The sequence below is a fragment of the Psammomys obesus genome, unplaced genomic scaffold (assembly GCF_907164565.1).
Source record: "Psammomys obesus unplaced genomic scaffold, mPsaObe1.curated_primary_1811, whole genome shotgun sequence".
NCBI lineage: Eukaryota > Metazoa > Chordata > Mammalia > Rodentia > Muridae > Psammomys > Psammomys obesus.
This window is the reverse complement of record NW_026596057.1, coordinates 6,073,079-6,097,352: the sequence shown is the minus strand read 5'-3', so window position 1 is coordinate 6,097,352 and position 24,274 is coordinate 6,073,079. Positions and strand designations below refer to the sequence as shown.

Genomic DNA, 24,274 nt, shown 5'->3' with positions numbered 1-24,274 from the left:
CTCCAGATGACAACCAGGAGACCTCCTCCACAGACCTGGGTCAGGTGCCCCTTTCCATAGATGACAACCAGGAGACCTCCTCCACAGGCCTGGGTCAGGTGCCCCTTTCCATAGATGACAACCAGGAGACCTCCCCACAAGACCTTAGCCTCCTCAGCCTCTCTCCAGAAGTTGGTCAGACATTCCTTTCCCCAGACTTGGATCAAATCCTCCTCCCTTCAAACAACAGCCAGGCCACCCTTGCCCCAGAGCTCGGCCTCTTGACCCTCTCTCCAGATTTTGATGAGATAATGCTATCTCCAGACCTCAGTCAGGTGACCCTCTCTCCAGACCTCATCCAGACAAACCTTCCTCTTAATCACAGTCACACAACAGCCTCCACAGACCCCGGCCAAGCATCCTACCCTTCAGATTCTGGTCAGTCTTCACCTCTTCCAGAACTGAATCAGACTCTTCCCCATCCAGATCTCCTGCCATCTCCCATGCTCAATAACACCTCTGTGTCAAAGAAATTTAACCCTCTTGTTGTAGTAGGTCTCAGTAGAGTTGATGGAGACGACATTGAGATCATTCCAACTGAGGAGCTACAAAGCATTGACGACGACGATTATGCCGAAGACTATTACGTCACCTATAATGACCCCTACAGAACAGACACCAGGACAGATGTCAGCTCCTCCAGAAATCCCGACACTATTGCAGCATGGTACCTTCGAGGCCATGGTGGGAACAAAAACTTCTATTATATTGCGGCTGAAGAAGTATCCTGGGATTATTCAAAGTTTGCACAAAGGTTTGGCTAGTTTTCTCTCTTTATATTCTCTTTTTTTTTTTTTTTCCAGCACTGCTATGAAAATCACCTACAACAGTTCAGAGATGACTCTGAAAAAAATTATAGTTTACATAGTCTGAGTGCCCTGTTTCAACTGGGCCTGTGATATTTCCTGCGTCATTTCCAATATTAGCGTCTACGTTTTAAATGACACTTAGACAAAGTAAGAACCATCACTGTGGAAGACTGTGCTCTCCTATGGGTGAATCAATCTCTCCTCCTGGTTCATGTCCACTGACCACACATGCTCCTTTCCTTTTCTTGTTCGGCTGCAGACCTTCTCTCGTGCCTAGCTGTCTGCTGACCAACATGGTGTAACTGAGGCGGGCTTCAAATCTAAACACTAATGTAGAAATCTCCATTTGCGTTAACATTTCTAAGAGATCCATTAACTCTTATTTTTAATATCATTTTCAATTCAGTGTTGCTGAGGGATAGAGAGCCTCCCTGGGCTGGGGCCTATGTTCTAGGTTGAAGACAGAGAGTCGAATGGGGCAATAGTCATTCGTAAACTACAGATGCATCCGGATATATCTGGGTGACCGTGCACGCTAAACAGCTCATAGTTTTAAAAAGGCTGCCCCAGTAATATTTAAAAAGTGTAATTACAGTGGGGAAATGCAATGTACATTAAGACTGACCCATCTTGGAAAATGCATACGATGCCTGGCATTCTTCCTTAGAATCCTTTAAAATGCTTTTCCCATGAGCGTGATTTCTCACTTAAGTGCAGTGCCCATTATTACATAGGAATAAACTCTTTATCTGAATATTTCTGAGCCAAGACTCAGGGAGACTGGATGTAATTTTTACACAGGTTAGAAAGGGAAGAAGCCAGTTTTTTGTTTTGTTTTGTTTTGTTTTGTTTGTTTTGTTTTGTTTTGTTTTGTTTTTCGAAATCTCCCATCCCGGGCCTAAAACTGGCTCATATGCCTGGAAGAGTTGTTTTGCCTGCCCCATGTGTTGTGTGAGGCTGTGTGGATTGATGGGGTCCATAAGGAAGAAATACAGGGGGAAAGGCAAAATAAGGTTCTACATTATTTTGGGAATAATAATACAATGACCAGCACGGGTTTGAAGGATGAGTTTTTGGCTTATTTCCATACACCTGGGAAATTTGAGTCTATGGTCCTTTGGCCTCATGCTCGGTTGATAGGCTCCATGGGAAATAATGCTATATTTACATTTTAATTAAGGTTTTTATTTTGAGTCACACACAGTTGTGAGAAATAACAAAATTCCCTTGTATGTTCTGCCTGGTTTTTCCCAGTGCTAGTCTCTTAGAAAACTATAATATACTACAAGCAGGATATGGACCTTGCTGCTGTCATTAGAGAGAACATTTTCATCTACACCCACACACACCCACACACACACACACACACACACACACACACACACACACACACACAGTTTCCTCCCACCGCACCCCTCCTGCAGCCACTGGTCAGATCTCCATTTCCCTCATTTTGTCCCTTCGTGACCACTGTATAGATGGTGTCATGTAACATGTGATCTCGGGGGACTGGCTTTTTTCACCAGCGAACATAATTCTTCAGAGATCCGTGCAGGTTGTGACACACTTACACCATCAGTTCACTCCATTGCTCAGTGGGATTTCCTATGACGCGCGCCTCAAGTTTTGTTGATGTTCTTCCTGCTGTCTGTATGTACTGATGGCGCCAGCAGGAGGGGTTTCCAGAGACATGGAAGTAGCCCAAGCGAATGGACACAAACATTACATCATATACCTGTTTTCTGCGGGAGAGAGCACTTGAAACTTACTCTCGTCAGTGTTCAGGGCTATATTATGTAATGGTTAATCGTTGCCATGCTGGATAGTAGATCTCTGGTTACCCTTGCTAGGTAAACAGAATTCGGTCTCTTTTGACCAACATCTTCCCAGTTCTCTTCTCGCAAAGTCTCTGGTGACCACTATTTTACTCTGCTTCTAAGAGTTCACTGTTTTCAGATTCCCCCATATAAGTGAAACTGTGCCGTGTATTTTGTCTTTCTGTGTCTGGCTCACTTCACTTAGCAGCATGAAACAAATTTTCTTCTTTGTAAATGCTGTATAGTATTCTATTGTGTGTATCTATGTATATATGTATGTGTGTATACATATACATATATATATATATACACACACACATACATAACTTTCCTTATTCTTATATATAATTTAATTCATATATTTACACATATGTAATTTCCTTTATTCATATATATATACACACACACACACATAATTTTATCCATCTATTGAGAGACACTTAGTTAATTCTATTTTGGGCTATTGTAAATAATGCTGTAATAATATAGAGTGCAGCTGTTTCCTTGGTGTACAAGTTTCACTCCAATTCTATGACCAAAAATGAGGCTTCCATCCAGGCATAAGAGCATCTGGGTGGCAGGCCCGGGCAGATCTTCATGAGTTCAGTGCCAGCCTGGTCTACTTAATGTAGTGACTTCAAGGCTAGCTAGTGCTACACAGTTAAACCCTGTTGAGAGAGAGAGGGAGAGAGAGAGAGAGAGAGAGAATAAAACTTCAATGTATGTTATAGCTCTATTTTAATTTTTGAGGAGCTTCTCAGCTATTTTTTTATAACATGCTAAAAATTAATTCAGATTCATATCACATTTTTTTTCAGTTTGAAAGGGTTTCTTTTTTTCCATATGCATGTCAACACTGATCCTATAATCACCACCTTAACAGATTTAAAGTGGTGTCCTTGGGGCTTTAATTTTCATTTCTTGGTTATTAAGAATATGAGTGCTGGGCAGGGGTGGCACACACTGATAATCCCAGCACTAGTGAGGCAGCGGCAGGCAGATCTCTGAGTTCAAGGCCAGCCTGGTTTACGGAGTGATTTTCAGGAAAGCCAGAGCTACACGGAGAAACCTTGGCTCAAAAAATTAAAAAAAGAAAAAAAAGAAATGTGAGCATTTTATATATTTGTTGGTAATTTCTAATTCTTCTTTTAATAATATGTCAAAATTTTATATATACTATATGTTAAAAATTATGTTACTATTATATTAATTATGTACTAATTAATAATAATAGTGTATATGTATGTTTTGCCTATTATTAACCAATATTTTTGCTCTTGTTTGAGTTCCTCATATATTTTAGATATTGACTTCTTATCAGATATATGCTGACCAATATGTGTTCTTCTGTTATATAGATTTTCTCTTAATTCTCTTGACTGTTTCCTCTGTTGTACATAAACTTCTGTCTGATGTTGGATGAATCGAATCCCATCTATCCATTTGTGTTTGGTTACCTGTGTCTCGGGTGTCCTGTCATGAAAATCTTTGCTCAGACCTGTGTCTAAAAGCTTGGGGATAGTTATGGTTTAGCAAAATCAAAGCTAAGAATGGCCACTCTTAAGGTAAAAGACATTTAGCCATCGAATTGTTATAAATACTGTAGAAATACTTTAGGACTACTACAGGAATTTACTGTGTAGATTAGAATAATACTATGTATATACAAGAAATGAGACTTGACATAGTCCAAAAGATACTAGGAAGTCTAACCTAAGAAATTATATTTGAGCTTGGGAATTAAAACATATGTAGTCATCTGTATTTTCATTTACATATATTTATTAACTTATCCATGAAGTGGTTATTAAATATGCTAGTTACCAACCAGATTATTTCTTAAATTCTTTTAGCATTTTTTTATTTTTCTTTTATTTATATGTGAGTGCTTGCATGTATGTATGTGAGCCATGCGTGTGCCTGGGAACCATCAAAGGCCAGAATATCCCCTAGAACTGGAGTTACAAGTGATTGTAAGCTGCCCAAAGTAGGTGCTGGGAACCAAACCTAGGTCCTCTGGAAGGGCATCCAGTTCTCTTAACCACTGAAACATCTCTCCTAAATTTTTTCAACAGTCTTTACTTTCTTTTGTTTTGTTTTGTTTTGTTTTGTTTTGTTTTGTTTTGTTTTTCCCAGAGCTGAGGACCGAACCGAGGGCCTTGCGCTTGCTAGGCAGGGCAAGCGCTCTACCACTGAGCTAAATCCCCAACCCCCTACTTTCTTTTTTTAAATGAATGTTGTTGCTGTAATTTTAGCGAAATAGACAATGAAGACACTGACCATACTCCAAAGGACACCACATACAAGAAAGTCGTTTTCAGGAAATACGTTGATAGTACTTTCACCAGACGTGATCCTCGTGCGGAATATGAGGAGCACCTTGGCATTCTTGGTCCTCTTATCAGAGCTGAAGTGGATGATGTGATCCAAGTAAGTCATCACTCGAATCTGCTAAATCTTCAGGGGATTGTCCACAAGCACCAAAAGTTGCTAAGGTGGAGGGACCAAAACTGTTCCAAATTTGGTTCCCAGAATTAACAAATAACTGCTCCCCATCCCCTACCCCCTGCCAAAGACTGCTTGGTTATTTGACAGTTTTTGAGCTGCAGAAAAGATCTTACACTTTTTAACAGTGAAAGTGATTTAATCTGGAAGAGATAGCACTGAGATTTCTAGCTGAAGCCAGCCTGTCTTGAACTAACATGGAAAATGAGTTAACGGTGTTTTGTGGCAGAGGTAGGAGCAGCAATAGTATTGACTTATAAATATGTCCCAGTGTTTTCTTAAGAGACAAGATAGCAAAATGAAAGGAAAGCAGAAAGCAAAGATGTCTGTCTGCCCTAAATGAGCCAGTTTCCTTGCCAGATTTAGTCGTTGATTACTTTCAAAATCCCAGACAATAGCTTGCTTTCATTTTGTGGGGTAAAAGCTCAGAAACTTCAGCAGGACCAGAGTTCACATTTAGAGTCTGTATTAAGCAGGAGAGGGGCCACCAGGAGAGATACTTCTTGCAGAGCAGCCCCACAGAATGCATAGCATGGCGAGTTTTTAAAGACAAAGAACACAGAAAAACTACAACCTCGTTGTCAGTTGCAGGGATAAGGCAGCTGTTTAACAGAAGCCAGTGACTTGTGATAGCTGGGGGCATCTCAACCCTGAGTTTCTGGAACAGGAGTGGATGCTTTCCCATGGGACCTTTCAGGGCAGGGGGTAGAAATTAAAGATGGCTTCAGCTGAGACAAGAGGAAGAAACTTTTACCCTGTTACTTTATAACAGAGTTTATCTCCCCAATCCTTCCTCACCTCTCATGTATCAAACAATAAACAAAATAATAACAATAATAAACAATCAAAACACATGAAAAAATGCCCCAGGTCTAAAGTAAACCATTCTCTGTCCAAACCATTCTCTGGACAGCAACTATCTCTACTTCCAGATGGTGATACAAACACCTTCTTCTGCTGTGTTTTGGGTTTTTTTTTTTTTGTTTTTTTTTTGGTTTTTTTTTTTTTTTTTTTTTTTGTCTTCCATCAGCACCTCCAGCACCCGGCTAAGGAAGGCTCTTAGCAATAGCAAGAACTGACGTTCACTGAGCGCACACCCTAAAAGCCGTATGTCTCACACTTTGTCTTTCTCATTCTCTCTTTGTCTCTGTCTCTCTCCGTCTCTCTGTCTCTGTTTACCCGTGCTAGTATTTGCCAGTTTATCAAAGACCATTTGCTCTTTTTCAGAAGGCACACAGGGGGTGGGGAGACAGCTCCAAGGGTAAAGAGCAACCACTTAGCATGTGATATGAAAGGCCCTGGCCTTGACCGCCAACCCCGCAAAACGAGTCAATCAATCAATCAATCACAGAAGGCAACGGAAATAAGGCACCAGAGATAACAACCCAAAGGAGGAAAAACTTCTCTTAGCCCATGATTTCATCCACAGTTGCTTGACTCCTCTGCCTTGGGTCCTGCATTAAAGCTGGACATAATGGCTGCTCCCCTCGTGGTGGCTGGGATGCAAAGAAGAAAAAAAAAGGAGTTGCCAACGTCCTGAGATCTCTTCAAAGCAGGCTCCCAGTACCTTGTCTTCCTTCCGCTAAACACTTGTCCCCGCCTCCTAAAGGTTTTACCTCCCAAAGTGTCACGGGCTGGCCTCTAAGCTAGCAACACGTGGCTCTTCGGTCACAAAACAAGAATAGGCTATAAACCTCTTCAAGGTTCTATGTGGCGCCTGAAGATAGAGGAAACAGCAGCTTTCTGTCGTCACAGAGGAAGGGGACCAGGAGATTTATGTCTGGTCTCAGTTGTCATTTTTCTAACGTCATTTGTCACCAGGGGTCTTAGTCCACTGCTGCACTTCCCAGCGTAGCCACACTCAGGCTCTCCCTGCAGACATTTTTCTGCTCTACTGGAAGCCTGAAAGGACTGTCCCCTGACGTCTTCATTCTACAAGGGCCGATCCCATGTTTCCTGAGAACCTTTCCACGGTTCTTCCAAATTCTCCCGAGCATTCAGCCAGCAGCCGTGTCTCTCCAGGGCACTGTCACCCAAACCCGTACACCCTCTCCACGTAGGACCTGTTAGATCCAGATTCATGCTTTGGATGCCCACGTGCCTCTCCTCACCAGTAATCTGTAGAAGCTTATCACGAACAAGAAGCATGCCTTAGTGAGCTTCAGCTCTCACGTGTGGCAGTGTTATCTATTGCTGTAACAAAATATACAAGGGAAACAATTTAAAAGGAAAAAGTTACTTTGGCTCCTCAGTTTGGTAGTTTGGGGCTACACCTGCCCCCCATCTCTGCTAGGTTGTGTTAAGGCAGAGTATCCTGGCGGGGAGCAGTGGGTAAAATGCAGCTGCTTCCCTCGCGGAGGCCTGGAAGCAGACAATGAAAGAAAGGGATGAGGCAGATGATACACAACAGGAGAGCTTCTTCCTCCATCCAGGCCCAACTTTCATCCAGGTCCTAGCTTTCACCACCTTCCAATAATACGATCAAATTGTGATCCAGCCTGCTTATCTGTTGGCCAGAGCATCATGATTGGATAATCCAGTCATCTCCTTAAAGTCTCACTACCGAAAGCTGCACTGGGCGACAGGCTCTCGACACCTGAGCCTGAGGTGAGCACTTCAAACCGTCACAGTGGTAACTTACTGTAGTACTCCAGCCTGAGCCTAAGAACGTATTTTGGTGTTTCTAGGGTATGTTGTGTAAGTCAAATAATAATTGGTAAATTAGATCGAGTAATAGGCCTAAATAATATAGGCCTGTCACAGCCTATAGTACCGTGGTTTTGATTTGGTATATTAAAACATTTATAAGCCATTTTTTTTTTCCTCTAGGTTCGCTTTAAAAATTTAGCATCCAGACCATATTCTCTTCATGCCCATGGACTTTCCTATGAAAAGTCCTCGGAAGGGAAGACTTACGAAGATGACTCTCCCGAGTGGTTTCAGGAAGACAATGCTGTCCAGCCCAATAGCAGTTATACATATGTATGGCATGCCACCGACCGCTCAGGGCCGGAGGAACCTGGCTCTGCCTGCCGGGCATGGGCCTACTACTCTGCTGTGAATGTGGTAGGTTCTGTGTTCTGATCGCTCCGTTCATAATGTGCACACAGCTCATCGTTTCTTGTTAAAAAGCCTCTCCTGCAGGCTGGGCAGTGATGGTGGTGGCACACACCTTTAATGCCAGCACTTGGGAGGCAGAGGCAGGCTGATCTCTGTGAGTTTTGAGGCCAGCCTGGTCTACGGTGTGAGTTCCAGGACAGCCAAGGCTACTCGGAGAGACCCTGTCTCAAAACCTAACCCTCCCCAAAAGCCTCTCCTGCTCTCCTGCTTTTCATGGTGCACATGAAAGCATTGCCGGTCACAGTATGGCTGCCATAGCCAGGGATTCTCCACAGATATGGCCCAGAGAAAAGCATCCATTCACTGGACAGCAGGGGATTACATAAACGAGCGGTCTAAGTGTGCTCACAGAGAAGCATGCTTATTGGCAATTATAGAAGTAGTACAGTCTTAAGCCAGGGGATTTGGGGCACTCCAGGGAGTCAGTGGTGGGGAATGGAGTGAGGCACAAGGGTAGGACTAAGACAACTATGTGGGCACAGATCACATGCTGGGTTTGGGAGTTTAAGAAGGAAAGTTTTTCCCTGCTCCACTTAAGCCATGAGGAGATTCAATGTGCTACTTGATGAATAGCCTTTGCTAATAGAGAACAGTGTGATAAGTTAACCCTGTTCTGAGTTAAATAAGGACACAGGGAGGAGGCTGTGGTGTCCCCAGATGAATAATCCAGGCACTTTCTACCCGGTCCAGCTCCCACAGGAAGGTAGGAACAATTAGTTTCTCTGTGCAGACCAGCAACTGTGTTGACCGTGACAAACTATGCCGACCCCTGACTTCTTGGCTGGCTTTAGGCACTTGGAAACCCAGCAGGAAGCCAGCATTCACGCAGGACCTACTCTACACTCGGATGCCTTCGTTCCTCTTGAGCCTGAGATGGAGGTCTTTGCACACAGACAGCAGCTGTCTGGGGACTCTGTCCAGGTTCACAGCCAACAAAACACAAGAGCCCTCTCTCCCAGCCCTCCACCTGCCAAAGGACAGCCAGCGTTCACATTTGCCCTAAAGACAGGTTTCTTTGTTAGGCCAAGGTATCTAGACAATCTCCTGGGGTTCCCCTTTGTTACCGGACAAGTGGTCTAGGCTGATTTGTGCCGGCGTCAGAAATGCCTGAGATCACCTATGCTTTTTTGGAAGCAGGTGAAGGGGGTCAAGGCCATCACAGGCTTGTGATGACCTCCAATTCATATGAAAGGCCTCTCAAGTAACAAGGGAACAGCTCATATCAAGGTCAGAGGGGTTCCCACAGAGCTTCCTGAACTCAGCGTTCCAAGAAATACCATGCTTGTCACTGGCCATTAGGGACTCCGTTGGATACTGCTGGTGCTCCCAGGGAAAGGCCCCAGAACATGGAATAATCAGTGCTACCATGTGGGTATCTTGTACTTAGCTGAGCCACTCTGGTTCTAGACACCCAGAATACAGCACAGTGCTGTGGTACAAGAATAGCCACACAAACTCCTCAGACAGCACTCTTGGTTAGATCTAGAACTATTATTGAATTCAATGCCCCAAGACTGACCATAGTCAGGGACACAGTGGACTTGGGAGCCAAACTGTGACATCAACCTGTTCTTAGTACAATCTTTTTATAAGAAAACCAAGTGCAGAAGACAGGGGGCAAACAGTAATACAGTATAATACATTTTGGCCAACCAGACAAAGTATTACCAGCTAACCTTCAAGCTGATTAAGTGAGTTGGTGGTTAGAGGCTTCCAGAGTACAGCCAAATGCAGAGATAACATTGAGTACAACCAGAGTGTAGCCAACTGAGAGCATAAATTATGTCACCATTGAGTCATAGTAAAATACCCTCTGGCAGGGTTTGTTAGTGTAGTTTACCTTGACCCTCTGGCAGGGTTTGTTACTGACAGCTATGAAGAACTACTTCTAAGAAACAAAGTTAAAGATTTTTGAACTTAATTTACTTATAAACAAAATGGAAGATGAATACAAAAATGGCTGCATGTGTGTCAATTACCACAAAGAGCAGGTCTCAGCACACAACTGAGTAAGCCTCATGGGCAAGGGCCTGGCCATCTCCCCTTCCCTCCCACCCACCCTGCCTTCTCCAGACTACCTTGTCATGGAGCATGCAGTTTCCTACTTACTGTACCATACACACACACACACACACACACACACACACACACACACACACACACATACACACACAGCCAGCTCTCTGGGTGCAGTGGAATGCTTCGGCTCTTGAAATTCTTTTTGAACATTATTTTGCACCCTGTTCACTGAAAACTCAAAATTCCTTCATTTATCATGCCATAGCAGATACATTGTTCAAAACAGCATGCTGCTTGTAGTAAGAACACATGCATTTTTCGGTGAGTTGAGAGTCAGACAGACAGACAGATAGATAGGTTGATAGATAGGTAGACAGATACCTTCATTTTCTTGAGTAGTAGAAAGAATGTACGTTCAGTTTATTTGTTGATCTTGTTTGGTTTTTTTTTTTTTTTTTTTCAATGCTGAGCACCAAACCCAGGGCCTCCCATATGCTCAGCAGACATCTATCACTGAGCAACACTCCATCCCCACCCCGTGGTGTGCCTGCCCTTCTAGGCTTAGATGTAAATACCCATTCTGTTGCCACAGGGGCACTAGGAAAACAATTTGCCCTTTCTTAACCTGGGGTTCTAAAATTAAAAAAACAATAATAAGATAGGAGCCGTGCATGGTGGCAAGGATCTGTGATTCCAGCCACTTGGGAGGCTGTGGAGTTGGCTCAGAGAGAGTTCAAGGTCGGTGTGAGCAATTTAGTGAGATCCTATCTTGAAAAATTATGAAGAGGCTGGGTATGGAAATCAGTTCAGTTCCCAGAACCAAAATAGAGAGGGGGAGAAAGAAAGAGGGAGGAAAAGGGAGAGAGTGGTAAACACTTGTTCAGTGAATGTGTTTACGTTTGCCATTTAGGGTAGTTGTCAGGATTAGATAACATAGGCAAAGCCTTTAATACAGTGTGGATGCTTAATAAATGGTATCCTTTTGGTTGTAAATTTTATTTTTATTACTCAGATAAGGGATAACCACCCAGGCTTATTCATCACTGATCTCCAAGTATGGAGCCTCCAAGATGAGATTTTCTTTTCTGTAAGAGCTGTGATTGTCAGAAAAGGGAAAAAAAAATCACGATGAAAGGAAAGTGTTTGTAATTTGCTTTCCTTGCCATCCAGGAGAGAGACATCCACTCCGGCTTGATCGGCCCCCTTCTGATCTGTCGGAAGGGCACGCTTCACAGGGAAAGCAACCTGCCTATGGACATGAGAGAATTTGTCTTGCTCTTTATGGTCTTTGATGAAAAGAAGAGCTGGTACTATGAGAAGTCCAAGAGGTCATGGCGAATCGAACCTCCGGAAGAGAAAAATTCCCACCAGTTTTACGGTATTTCTCCTCTGTCTTTGATCTACTCTGATTAAACCTCACTAGGTCACAGTGGTTCCTGCCCTCAGATCTGCACAAGATTAGACCTTAGCCTGGCTAAGCCTGGGTCCTCAGCATCCTAGGGAGAGGATCTGGCTGATAGAAAACCACTACGGAGCATAGAGAGACTGCGGACAGCACACACGGGCTGCTGCCTGACAAACCAACAAGAAAGCGGGCCCTGTGCCCCAGATGGTAACGTACATTGGACCGGGCTTGGTATCCCTCTGCTCTTTACGACCCTCGTGACCCTGTTTCCTATCACCTAGAACAGTGAGCATTCACACCAAGAAATGATCGTGCCTGTGTCTCTTCTGAGATCACACTGGCTGTAGCAGTTCCATCTCTCAGCAGCTGCGGGCAGCATCTACACCAGGTGGCGTGAGAATTAAAGGAACTGGGAACCTAGGAGCCAGGTGACCGGATACCCGCAAGATAGCCTGCGCTTAGGAGGTCACACTGGGGAACGGATCTCCATTCAGGAGTCCTTTAAGGAATGCGGCCTGTAGATTGGCAGATAAATTACAAAACGGTTTTAGAAAAAGGCAGGTGAACAGTTTAGTGCACAGCCAAAACAACAGCAATTAGAAATCAAAGAAAATAGAGACGGATGGGAAGATGGCTCGTCAAGTAAAAGCACTTGCTTCCAAAACTAAGGACTGCTCTCCCAAGCCTGCATGGGGGAAAGAAAGAACAGATTCCCATGAGGTGTCCTCTAACCTCCACAAAAATATTACAGTCATTTGGGCACACACACACATAAAAGTATACTTAAAACTAAATGAAAGACAACTAAGGCATGTTCTCACAATTTGAAAGTGGAGGTGGTCGTTCTGAAATCTCTGACTGCCGAGGACTTGTGTGTTAAGATAATGAGTCTGTCAGAATACTGGGGGAGGAGAAAGTTGCACACACCTGAAATCCCAACACTCTGGAGGCTGAGGCAGGAGGATTAAGAGGCGAAGACAAGCCTGAGCTGCACAGTGAGACCTTGTCTCAAAGAATAAATATAAAAGTAAGTAAATACACAATATAGGCCAGGATATTTTTATAACATGCTATTAGATGCCACCTCTAACCAGCCATGGAGGCTTGGTAGATTTATTCTCCCTGTACCACTGGCATGAACAAGACACACTTCTATATTTGACCCTACTTCTGGGAGAAGTTCAATAATGTCACCTGTAGAATCACTTTGAGGTGCAAGTAGGTAAACAATGATTTCCAATTTGCTGTAAAAATCCCACTCTATGAACACCTGTGTTGAAAGTCCTTGCTCCCTTGTCGTGGTGCAGAGCTGAGCAATGCTGCCATAAAGAGCACCCCCTATGCCCTTCGCTCTTACGTCATCTAATTCTTTAGCAGAAACAGAAGTGAGGGGTGAGAGCTGGTGCTCAGGTGTGTTTGCAGGTACTCCCATACTCGGTATGATTGCACAAGTGCCAAAATAACTTCAACCTCTCCCCCTCCAAAAGTTTTCTTGACTGGTTTCCAAATCCTACAGCAATCCCTTGAAGAAGAAAAGGATGCTTCCCTTGTTTCTGTTTCAGCTAAGTGTTTGGTAGCACCAAGCTTTATCATTAACCTTTGTGTGTTGTGTTTTTAAGGCAATTAAGGTTATCAAGTGCTTTAAACACATGTACACACAGACACAGACACACCACACACACACACACACACACACACAAACACAGTAGTAGTGTGCCCAAGGATAAGACAAGAAGACCTTGTATTTAAGGTCACCTTGAGCTAAAGATTGAGTTCCAGCTGGCTTGGGTTTACACCAAGACCCCATCTCAAAATCCACCTATTTCACTAAACGGAAGGTAACCACAACATGGCAGTCTTAGACTCTAACCTGAGAGATGAGTAGAGGAGCAATCGCAAAAGGGAAAGTGTGACACACCGAACCTGTTATTTACTCTCATCCTGGGGCTTCTATGAAACGCTTTCTCTCCCTGGGTGAGCCTAGGAATGTCCGGTAACGAGGAAGGTGGGTGGTGGGTGGGCGGCGTACCTGACTCCTCCCTGTGTGTACAAGTATGTAATTGGTTACTTCTCTCCATCCTCCCAGCCATTAATGGGATGATCTACAACCTGCCTGGCCTGAGAATGTATGAACAAGAGTGGGTGAGGCTGCACCTGCTGAACATGGGCGGCTCCCAAGACATTCACGTGGTCCACTTCCATGGCCAGATCCTGCTGGATAATAGCACCAAACAGCAGCACCTAGGGGTCTGGCCCCTTCTGCCTGGTAAAGATGTGGGCAGTGGAAGAGGTCCCCGCTAAGAACTAGCAAGATGGGCACCTATAACTGCCTCTCTTTCTCTCCTTGTGCATCCACTTTTTAAGGGACCAGAAGAGAAGATTCTGGTCTAGATCCCAAGGCAAAGCTCTGTTTCTACGCTGTACACAGAGCACAGAATGGGTCTCCCATGAGGTACCTTGCAGGACAGATTTGTGAGCCCCCTTGGCTCTTCTGGGATTCTGTGTCTCATGCAGTTTCTCCTGGGCCTTGGTGTGTAATAAGAATCAGACCTCAGTACGTGACAAAAATAAGGCACCAAGGCACAGGAAAAGAGAAATTCTTGCTGCTGAGAGGTGATTAGAAACATAAATTGGGATCTTCTAGGTTCTTGAATTCCACTCCTGAAACCTTCACCCTGATCTTCCTGAATAAGTGACTCCGGGAATCATAATCTTCAACAGATTGATGACTGTAAAATCTAAGAGGTGTTTAGAGCTTTTCATGTGAAAATGTGCTGATTACTGTAGATCTAAGCAAACTGCAGTCATCAGGGAAGATTCTTCTTGTGCCTCTGAGTGGTTTGAAAGGAAGATCTGCTGGTGAAAGGGGTCATGAGGGGCAGGTGCCACTGAACAGGACACTGCTTAGGATGCGCGTCTCAGAGACTTTAAGTGGGCATAGATCTTGGAGAGGGGGACCCAGGGTTCTGCATCTCTTCCAAGGCCTGAGGAACTGGTGAGAGGCAATCCCTTCCCAGGAGTTGGAGTGAGGAAGTCACTGTGTGGATTGGTCCCATGTATGGACGTGGAGGTCCAGATGGATCTGTTTTATTAAGGAGAGGGAGAAATGGCTTCTCGTTTGCTTCTCCCATTTGACTCCATAAGAGATATAGAATGATGTTTTGTTTAACTTCAGAGAAAGGATGGGCCAGGCCAAACTCAGCCCATGTTTTTCACCAAGTGTTAGCTCATGAGTGGTTCTTTGCATGAGCACGTGAGATGGCTCATGAAAAGCTAAGGTTGAGCAGCCCGCATAAGTCTTCAAATCCAAATAACAAATTTCAGAAAGAACGTGAGAGATCTTGTTCACTGTGTTTGAGATGGACAGCCACCCGTTGTTAATTTTTGCTCACAATCAGTGGCATGGTCCTAAGTTATACTCAACAGAATGTAAGTATAGGATCACTTGACAGAGTAGACATTAGGTGCCAGTGTGAACAAAACAAAAGTTTTAGAAACATTTTCAATTCTTCTGAAACAATTTATATATGTTTTCATCCAAGTGTGTACACTCTCAAGAGAATTTAAAACCATACAGAAAGGATATTTTTTTCCTTACATTATATTAAAAGAACAAAACAATTGTATAGCTACAAAGCTGGCTAATGATTCATTCAAAGCCATTTTGAAAATTGAAAGTATATCCTTGGATTGTGTATGTGCTAACTTGTAATGGCACATTTGGATAAATGAAAGTTTCTTGTTGGGGGGGGTGGCTAGTATGGTTTTGTTAATGTCTGAGTGATTTATTTTGAGCAACATTTTTGTTACTTGTCTTTTCCATGGCTTGTTTGCTCAAAATACCCAGGCAGGGACAGATGGCCTTGAACTCCTGACCGTTCTGTGTCCCCCTTCTGAGCACTTTGATTGGAGGCATACACTGAGGTGCCCATTTTATAGGGTTCTTGGTCAAACTGAAGGCTTTGTGAATTCTAGGCAAGCATTCTGCTGACTGAGTACCTCTCCCCCCATTTAGTTTTGGTAATTTGTGGGTGCTGGTGTTGTAGCTGCTGTCGGATTCATTTTCATCCGTAATGGTGTCAAGAGGAATGAATCACTATTAAGGTCTCCTCTGCAGCTTCTTGTGATACAGGGACTTCAGGGTTTGTAGAGAGCTCCGCCACAGCATTAACTTGTAACTCACTGAGTTTGTCATTTTGTCCCTTACTTTCTGTTTTAGGCTCATTTAAAACTCTTGAAATGAAGGCATCAAAGCCTGGCTGGTGGCTCTTGGACACAGAGGTTGGAGAGAACCAGATAGCTGGCATGCAAACGCCGTTTCTCATCATAGACAAAGGTACTACTCACACGATAGATACTGGGGAGGGAGTGCCTGGTAATAGACTGCTTTTTTTTTTTTTTTTTAATTTCCAAAGTTAGACAATATGGGTTTTATTTTCATTTGTATATTGGACTACTTCTAACTTCCAGATTGGAAATATCTAATTTCCACTATTCTGCTGTACAAATGTCAAAATGGCCATTAAAAAACTCAGCAATTATCTATAAACCCCTAACGGATGGGTCAAGTAGTCCATGACTGGCGAACCAACAGAAAATGTTCTTCCTCGAGATTTGTGATCCGTGGGAAATTACACATACATATACGTATCTCTAGGTTCCTAGAATAGATCAGAAAGAATAACCAGAATTCTGCTGGTTACTACTAGGTAGTAACCTCTCCATTATCAGTCCTCGTCAAGCATCTGTTGACTACCAAACGCCGTGCTGTCCAGGTATCCACCAGCTGGTATCAACTTCCTTTAGCAAGTTGTAAATAATATTGTACTCTCCAGGTCAATGGCCAATAGTCCAGTCTTACAAATAACAGTACTTACTTAAAATGTAAATACTCTGTTTTAAAATCCAAACAGATGGAAATCATCTTAAAAATATTTTTAAGACTTCAGTTCCTTTCTTTCTGTGGTAGTTACTGTTTTAATAAGCATCAGTCTTGCTGAGTGCTTATTACTTTCTAACCTGGCATAGTAAACACATTGTCCTGAAAGGGAAGTGAAAATAATCTCCAGCCATAGAAGTTTTACTTGTTATATGTATTTTCTGAGGAAAAATTACTTGTTTTTGTTTTTCATAGAGTGTAAGATGCCAATGGGACTAAGCACGGGTATCATATCTGATTCACAGATCAAGGCTTCGGAATATCTGAGTAAGTAGTGATGTCACAGCCTATGACTAGCGATGCCTACAGTGGCGCAGTATGCAGCTCAGGAAGCCATATGACAACCCATCCGTGGGCCAGTCCCTCTCTCCAGGCTTCCATCTGCCACGGCTTAACAAAACAGCCCTGTATGTGGCACTCCTCTGGTAGAGGAAGAAGACATATTTCAGGAGCTAAAATCCTATTAATACACTTGTCATGTCCACTTTCTTTGATGTGCATTGGTCCCAGAGGGTCTTTTCTTGGAAAAACCAAGAACTCAGCTTTGCTGATATTGCTACCCAGGCAGCCAGTAGCTCTGCAGGGATTTGGCAGGAAGTAAATAGCTTAATCTCATGACTTTGTAATCATTCCCCAAACTCCATTTATCTTGCCTAGACTGCCTCATACACATAAGCTCCAGCCAGATTCACAGGGTTCTATTGTCTGGGAAAGATGGTCCCAGTGCTTAAGCTAGCCATTCATCTAGTCAAGAAACGTTATGACCAAAACATCTCTTAAATTTATTCATTCTGCCTCAGATCTCTTCCTGAGATCTACAGGCTGTCGCCAGGAGAATAACAAGGCTCCCACGCATCCCTCCCAAACCTTCCTGTTCAGTAGGCACAGCCAGCAGTAGCCATATCAACATAACTGAGAAAACACAAACATGATCTGTGTGCAAGAGAGGGTGGCTGAGGGTTCACAGCTGACTAAATATGGCCTGAAGCCAAGGTTTCATCATTAAGGGCTTGTTTGGTGGCCAATGCCCATGTCACCTGTCTGATCTCCTAACTATAGCACAGACGCTCCAAGGATCTGCTTTTTTGCTGGACTAAACTTATTTGAGAAATTGCTAATTTTTTTTAAAGCACTTCTCATGCCTGTAATCCCAGTGCTTTTGGAGGCAGAGGCAGGTGGATCTTTGTGAGTACAAAGCCAGCCTGGTCTATATAAGTGAGTCCAGGACAGACAAGGCTATAAAAAGAAACCTTGTCTTAAACAAACAAACAAACAAACAAACAAACAAAAGCACTTTAAGCCAGACATGGTTGAAGGCGTGAAAGATTGTGCCCATGGTTGAGGTAGAAAGATGGTGAGCTCTAGTCCAGCTTGGGCTGTATAAGATCTTCTCTCAAAAATAAATAAATTCACAATTCTTTTTTCCCCCCATTTGAATTTAGGTTACTGGGAGCCCAGATTAGCACGACTAAACAATGGCGGTTCATATAATGCTTGGAGTATAGAAAAAGCTGCATTAGAATTTCCCTTTAAGCCTTGGATCCAGGTATGCCTTCCTAACCTGATAATATTGACTACCACTAAGCCAGAACTAGCAGTGGAGTTGGAAGTTTCTTGAAATGACATTGAAGGAAACAGCAGCAGGTGGTGGCAGTGACTGTTCTCAGCAGTTTGCTTCCTCACCATTGACCCTGAGGGTGATTGTGGGTGATTAAGTAAACATTTCTCTAAGAGAGAAAAAACAAAAATAAAAACAAAGGCATCAACTACTTTCCCAAAGCAAAGCACAGCTGGTCAGTACCTGAACCAACACTCAGGTCCAGATGTGCTTTGCTCAACTATGGACCATGCTCGCCATTTTATGAGTCTGCTAAGAACTTGGGCATTGTCCATTGCTACCGAAAGCTGATTATACCCTGAGTTACGGAAAGGGGTGACTCATTAACAAGGATGGTTTTGTTTACTGGCTTGGCTGCCTCACAGGTGGACATGGAAAAGGAAGTTGTCATCACCGGGATACAAACCCAAGGTGCTAAACACTACCTAAAGTCGTGCTTTACCACGGAATTCCAAGTGGCTTACAGCTCCGACCAAAACAACTGGCAGATGTTCAGAGGGAACAGCACCAAGAATGTGATGGTTTGAGCACACGTTTCTAGCTAAACCACCCTGGGGTTTCCACAGCGGTATCCTTTAGAATTACATTCCGGGGAGTTAGAATGGTTTCCTAAGGGTCTTAGGAAGTAAAAATGCTAATACTGTGACGAGTCTGTATATTAGAAATTCAATACATGGAGCTACTAAAACTTCAAATCTCCCACAAAACTTGAGAGGAAAACCACATTTAACCAGGCACCCCTCTGAAACAGATTGCCAGACGATATCTACAGCAGAGTGTCTGCCCCTGTTCAACACATCACCCGTGCTAGGAAGCTGCCTGCGAAGCTTTGATTTCACTATCATATTGTATTTTGCTCTTTATCTCACACACCTTAATTTATAGTGGTTGCCATTAGCCAGAGATACTCTAAGGCCTGTGGCTCTCAGGCTGCCTTGGAGGACATGCCTATGAGGACTGATGTGCTCCTGTCTGGGGCTTCATGAGCCCAGCCAAGATTCCTAGATCATTGCCTCCTCCCCACCAAAGAAAAATATCTGAGCGCAGAAAGTCTGACTGCCCTCATTACACCAACCACATTGAGTCTGTTTCCATTGATATTTTATGTTAACCATTTACCTACCATGTGCTACTTTTTTCTTTGCAATCTCAGCTATTTCTAGTAGTGACACACGCGAACCTGAAAAGCTCTCTGTGGGAAATGTTAAAAATTTAAATTCGGTCTCTTTCACTATCAGTCTGAGGGTTATTTGAATAGTCTATTTTATATCAGGTGTGTTGGGATACTCTGCGTGGCGTTTAAAATATGAAACGCCCCCTTCCTTTAAGCTGTGGGCCATATGTGCAGAGTCTGCTGTCAGTTGTCCTGTGATGGCCTCCTGACGTCTGTAGGGACTGTAGCCACACTGCCTGTTTCACCTCTGATATCATAATTTTTCTCTCTTTTACTTTTGGGTCAGGCCTGCTGTGGATTTGTCAGTTTGTTTTCAGTCTTCTCCAAGTGCCAGTTCCTTTACTGATTTCCTTCTGTGGTTTAATTGTGCTCAGTCTTGCTGATGCCTACTCTTGGCTTCTGTTTTAGCCGGGCGTTTTCTGATACTTCTGTGAGGGCAAGGTAGGTGGGGCACAGCCTGGTGACTGCCAGGTAGGGGTCAGAGTCCAGGTTCTCACCAGACACCATAGGAGGCATGTAGGTATGGAGTTCTACAGTAGTTTCTCCCGACATCACTGAAGGATTCTTATTAGGAAAAGTCCTTGGCTCCTACTTTGGCCTTTGCTAATACCATAGGACAGTTCTAGTCCCAGGAGCCTAAAGTATAATCCTTCATTATGACCATTGCTTGGATCGTTTTTCTGTGAGAGCTGGATGGTTTACAACAGTTACCTAGTGAGGTTGTTGCTGTCTTCACCTCTAAGTCTGGAACATACGGAGTAAACAGGAAGCCCAGGGGACCCAGGGCCACGTTATTCCTTGATCGCTGAGGAGCTTGGGTGCTCTGTGTTCATTCCATCTTTTCATCTTCTAATGTTTCTTTTACATATAGTCCAGGGTTTCTGTGTAGCAGGAGGCGCAGGGAAAAGTGCATCGGCACCAGCTTCCCTAAAGCAGACGTAGCCACAGTTAGTTTTTAAAACTGAATTATATTGAATTAGTTCCCACAAAAGAATTTATAAAACTTGTTAGATAGTTTTTTTTTAATTCAATTCGTTTTAAAAGAACTGTTATTGAGCTTTCCTCTTTTTCTCTAGTATTTTGCTGGCAATTCAGATGCCTCTACGATAAAAGAGAATCGATTTGACCCACCTATTGTGGCTCGATATATTAGAATACATCCAACAAATTCCTACAACAGACCCACCCTTCGGCTGGAGCTGCAAGGCTGTGAAGTGAACGGTAAGGGGAAAAGGATCACCACCTTCTCCTGGACACGCCGACACTCGAGATGGGTGGTGTAGGAGATGAGAATTCTGAGATGCCTTCAACAACTCAGGCTACAGGGGGAAGAAAATCTGTGCAAGGCAAGCCCCAATCAGAAATATTCTCAGTGTGATCTAAACAGAGATGGAGCCTAGTTCAAGTGGTCAGAAGGCAGGCAGCACCTCACCAAATGATGTCTGGAGGCTATGAGCACCATCACAGCCAGGCAAGGAAGCCACCACCATTAGCCCATCTTCAGTGACAGCTCCCCGGCTCTCAGAGTTTCCCAAGCAACTCAGATTTTAATGAAGGAGCCACGTCACTGGCTTATTTTTCTAGTGTTCAGTGAGTGTTTCTGAATCTGAACCTGGTTTTCAGTTTCTGAAACCACAAGTGTGATCTGCATTCTGTTTTGGTTACCCTGTGTAAGTGCTCAAGTCTTTTCAAGCTTCTGTTTTCTTCAGGGGATGAAATTTGGCTTGTGAGCTACTAAGATCTGGGCCATAAGAAAAAGTCATACTTATAGTCCACCGACTGTTGTCTGATTTTGAAGCAAGGTTTTCTAGTAATTTTAATAATTTATTTTTATTTTATTCACATTGGTGTTTTGCCTGCGTGTATGTCTGTGTGAAAGTGTTGGGTCCTGGAGTTACAGACAGTAGTGAGTTGCCATGTGGATGCTGAGAATTGAACCCAAGTCCTCTAGAGGAGCAGTCAGTGCTCTTAACCATTAAGCCATCTCTCCAGCTTTGCTTTCCAGTATTTTTAACTTTCAGGCATATATAGAAAACACTATCATCGTCCAGGCATTCTGGGGTAAAAGACAAATACAACTGGGCCCGGGCTTGGCTGACCCAGACCATAGCTGACTGCTAAGGAACTGAGTAACTGACAAGATCTAGGGTCATATGTTGTGGCCTGCTCTTAGAAGCTGAATGATCTTCCTGAGAGGAGATGATCACAGTGAAGGAAGTACCTGCACTCTGGAATCAGTTTCTTACCAAGGCAGAGGATGCTGCACTTGACATTTGTGAGAGAGATGGATATGGATGTTCACCAGTATCTAGATACTAGAAGTGTATAAAACTACCCACACAGAATGTAGGCAGGGTTACTCCATGAGACAGATCTGTAAGTCATGGGGGTTTTGTTCCCATATTATAATGGAAATGGTAGCTTTGTTCAATCATATATTCTAACCCAAAATGTAAGATTCAATTGTTTATTTATTGAAAACATTCCTTTTTCTACTTTTTTTCTTCACTTTTTTAAATTTACAGTGATCAATATATGCTCCTTTTAGGTTTTTTTCTTTTTTTCACATAAAAAAAGGCAAGCTATTGCTTCAAGAAAATGTTTTTCAAGGAAAAACAAAGCAGTACTAAGATAAGTAGTCGGGTCGCCCCACTCTCTAACTAGATTTCCTGCACCAGTAGCTCAGCTTGGCTGCCTAGAATGCTCTAGTTATGCCCTGGTAAAATTCTAAAGAGCGTATGTGCTCAAAACGTTGAAAAGGAAAACATGAAAGGTGACTACCAAAGTCCCACGCCATCATCTCGGCAGGTTCTGTTAGAAGAAACTGGGTTTTTGTGTGTGTGTGTGTGTTTGTTTTGTTTTACAGCCGTGCACTGCTTAACTGCAGGGATCAGTTCTCAGCAATGCATCTTTAGGCTACTTTGTTACTGTGCAAACATCATAGATTGTGTTTGCACAAACCTAGACAACACAGGCCAGTCACTCAATGAGGTCTCTTGATACAATCAAGAAACAGTGACAGTTTTTCACAGTTATCTGATTTCTTGTAAATAGGAGGCACACATTCAAAAATAATGATAAGATATATAGTAAATACACAAAGCATTTATGCTGTCATTTGTTGCTGAATATTATGAATTGTACATGATCGTATGCACTCCACTTCCGCACCCGTAGCAGCAGGCTAGGTTGATTTCTATGGGCACCGTCACAACCACAGAGGTTATACGTTACTTATGACAACTATGTTGCCCCAATAATGTCCATAGTCTAAGGGGACCACTAGTATTTGTGTGACCTGTTCTTAACAAAAATGTCATTATGTTGCACATGATGGTATGGAGATGGTTCAGAACCACCATCTACCTTAAAGCAAAGACTGACGATTCCATGACTCTCTGAAGAAGAAAGCACTCATATTGAGTGGTATATTGGCTTTAAGTTTGCTTCCCTGTTCTTTTAGCTGTCTTGTTTTGGGCAAGCTGTTGTGTCTTGCGGTAGTCCGACTTCTGTCAAATGGACATGGGTGTGAGCACTGAATAGTATATTAGCAGTCCCAGAGGGATATTTGCACTTGAACTGAACAAATGTTCTTTGTTTTGATTGTTCCCTGCTCCCTGGGAGTGCTATTTCTTGTCTCCTCTGTTGCGAAATGCAACACGGGGACTATTAATGCTGTGCAATGAATCACATTACTTTCCTCCTGACAGGATGTTCCATGCCACTAGGCCTGGAAGACGGAAGGATAGGAAACAAGCAAATCACTGCATCTTCATTCAAAAAGTCATGGTGGGGAGACTACTGGGAGCCCTCCCGTGCCCGCCTGAATGCCCAGGGCCGTGTGAATGCCTGGCAAGCCAAGGTGACATCAACCATATAAACTTTCCAGAAACAAACAATACCACCACTGCAGGGAACGTGAGGGTGGCAGGGAGCAGGGGTTTTAGCTTCTGAAGCCCCAGGTCTGAGACTCTAAATGACTTGCAGAATCACAAGCCTTCAACTCTAACCACGACTCAGAGAAAAGGCTCACATCTTCCCTGTGACCTAGCTTTAACTAAAAACAGGAAGGGACAACAGTTCGCAAAGAGCTAGACAGAAAGTGTTTCAGGCCAGTGGTTCTCAACCTTCCTAATGCTCTGACCTTTTAATACAGTTCCTCAGGTTGTGGTGAGACCCCCGCCAACCATAAAATTATTTTTATTGCTATTTCATAACTACAGTTTTACTACTCTTATAAATCCTAACATAAATATCTGATATGCAAGATATCTGAAAGGATCATTTGAGCCCCAGAGGTGTCGTGACCCACAAGTTGAGAACCACTGCTTTAGGCTCAACGTTCTATACATTTTCCTCATGGCATTAAGTAAATCAGTGAATGAGGGCAGCCATCACTTACTGGTTCCTGGCTGAGACACTTTAACATTAGTAACAAACAAATAAGTACAACTTATAACATAGTTTTTCATAATTTGACACTTTTTTGTTCCCTTTCTTTATGAACACTGTGGCATTCCTCAAGACAGTTGGAGGAGGCACAGTTATAAAACCAGGATTATAAGTCAGTGATGTGAGTTAAACAAACACCTTCCAGAAAGTTGCCTTTGCTATTTCTCTACTAAGGATTTCAGGTATTTAACTTCAGGATAATTTTTAGTAGCTGACTTATTTTTTATTTCATTCATCACCTGATAGATAGCATGATAACTTTATGAGGCTTTCAAACAAGACAATCCAGGTTCATTACTTAGTCTCTTCCCATCTCCCTCCCTATACACCGTGTGTGTGTGTGTGTGTGTGTGTGTGTGTGTGTGTGTGTGTGTGTG

General features: G+C 43.2%; 1 protein-coding gene across 1 annotated transcript in view; it reads left to right on the top strand.

Moving 5' to 3' along the window:
* The window catches only part of F5 (coagulation factor V), a 67,760-nt gene that overhangs the window by 39,892 nt on the left and 3,594 nt on the right, over nt 1-24,274 (top strand). The window contains exons 13-23 of the mRNA XM_055624437.1: nt 1-793; nt 4,921-5,095; nt 8,000-8,236; nt 11,480-11,687; nt 13,801-13,980; nt 15,934-16,050; nt 16,849-16,920; nt 18,096-18,199; nt 18,637-18,792; nt 20,522-20,666; nt 23,156-23,307. The exon at nt 1-793 is cut by the window's left edge and continues 1,665 nt beyond it. Coding sequence (XP_055480412.1) covers nt 1-793; nt 4,921-5,095; nt 8,000-8,236; nt 11,480-11,687; nt 13,801-13,980; nt 15,934-16,050; nt 16,849-16,920; nt 18,096-18,199; nt 18,637-18,792; nt 20,522-20,666; nt 23,156-23,307 — 2,339 coding nt within the window. The remainder of the gene's footprint in view (nt 794-4,920; nt 5,096-7,999; nt 8,237-11,479; nt 11,688-13,800; nt 13,981-15,933; nt 16,051-16,848; nt 16,921-18,095; nt 18,200-18,636; nt 18,793-20,521; nt 20,667-23,155; nt 23,308-24,274) is intronic.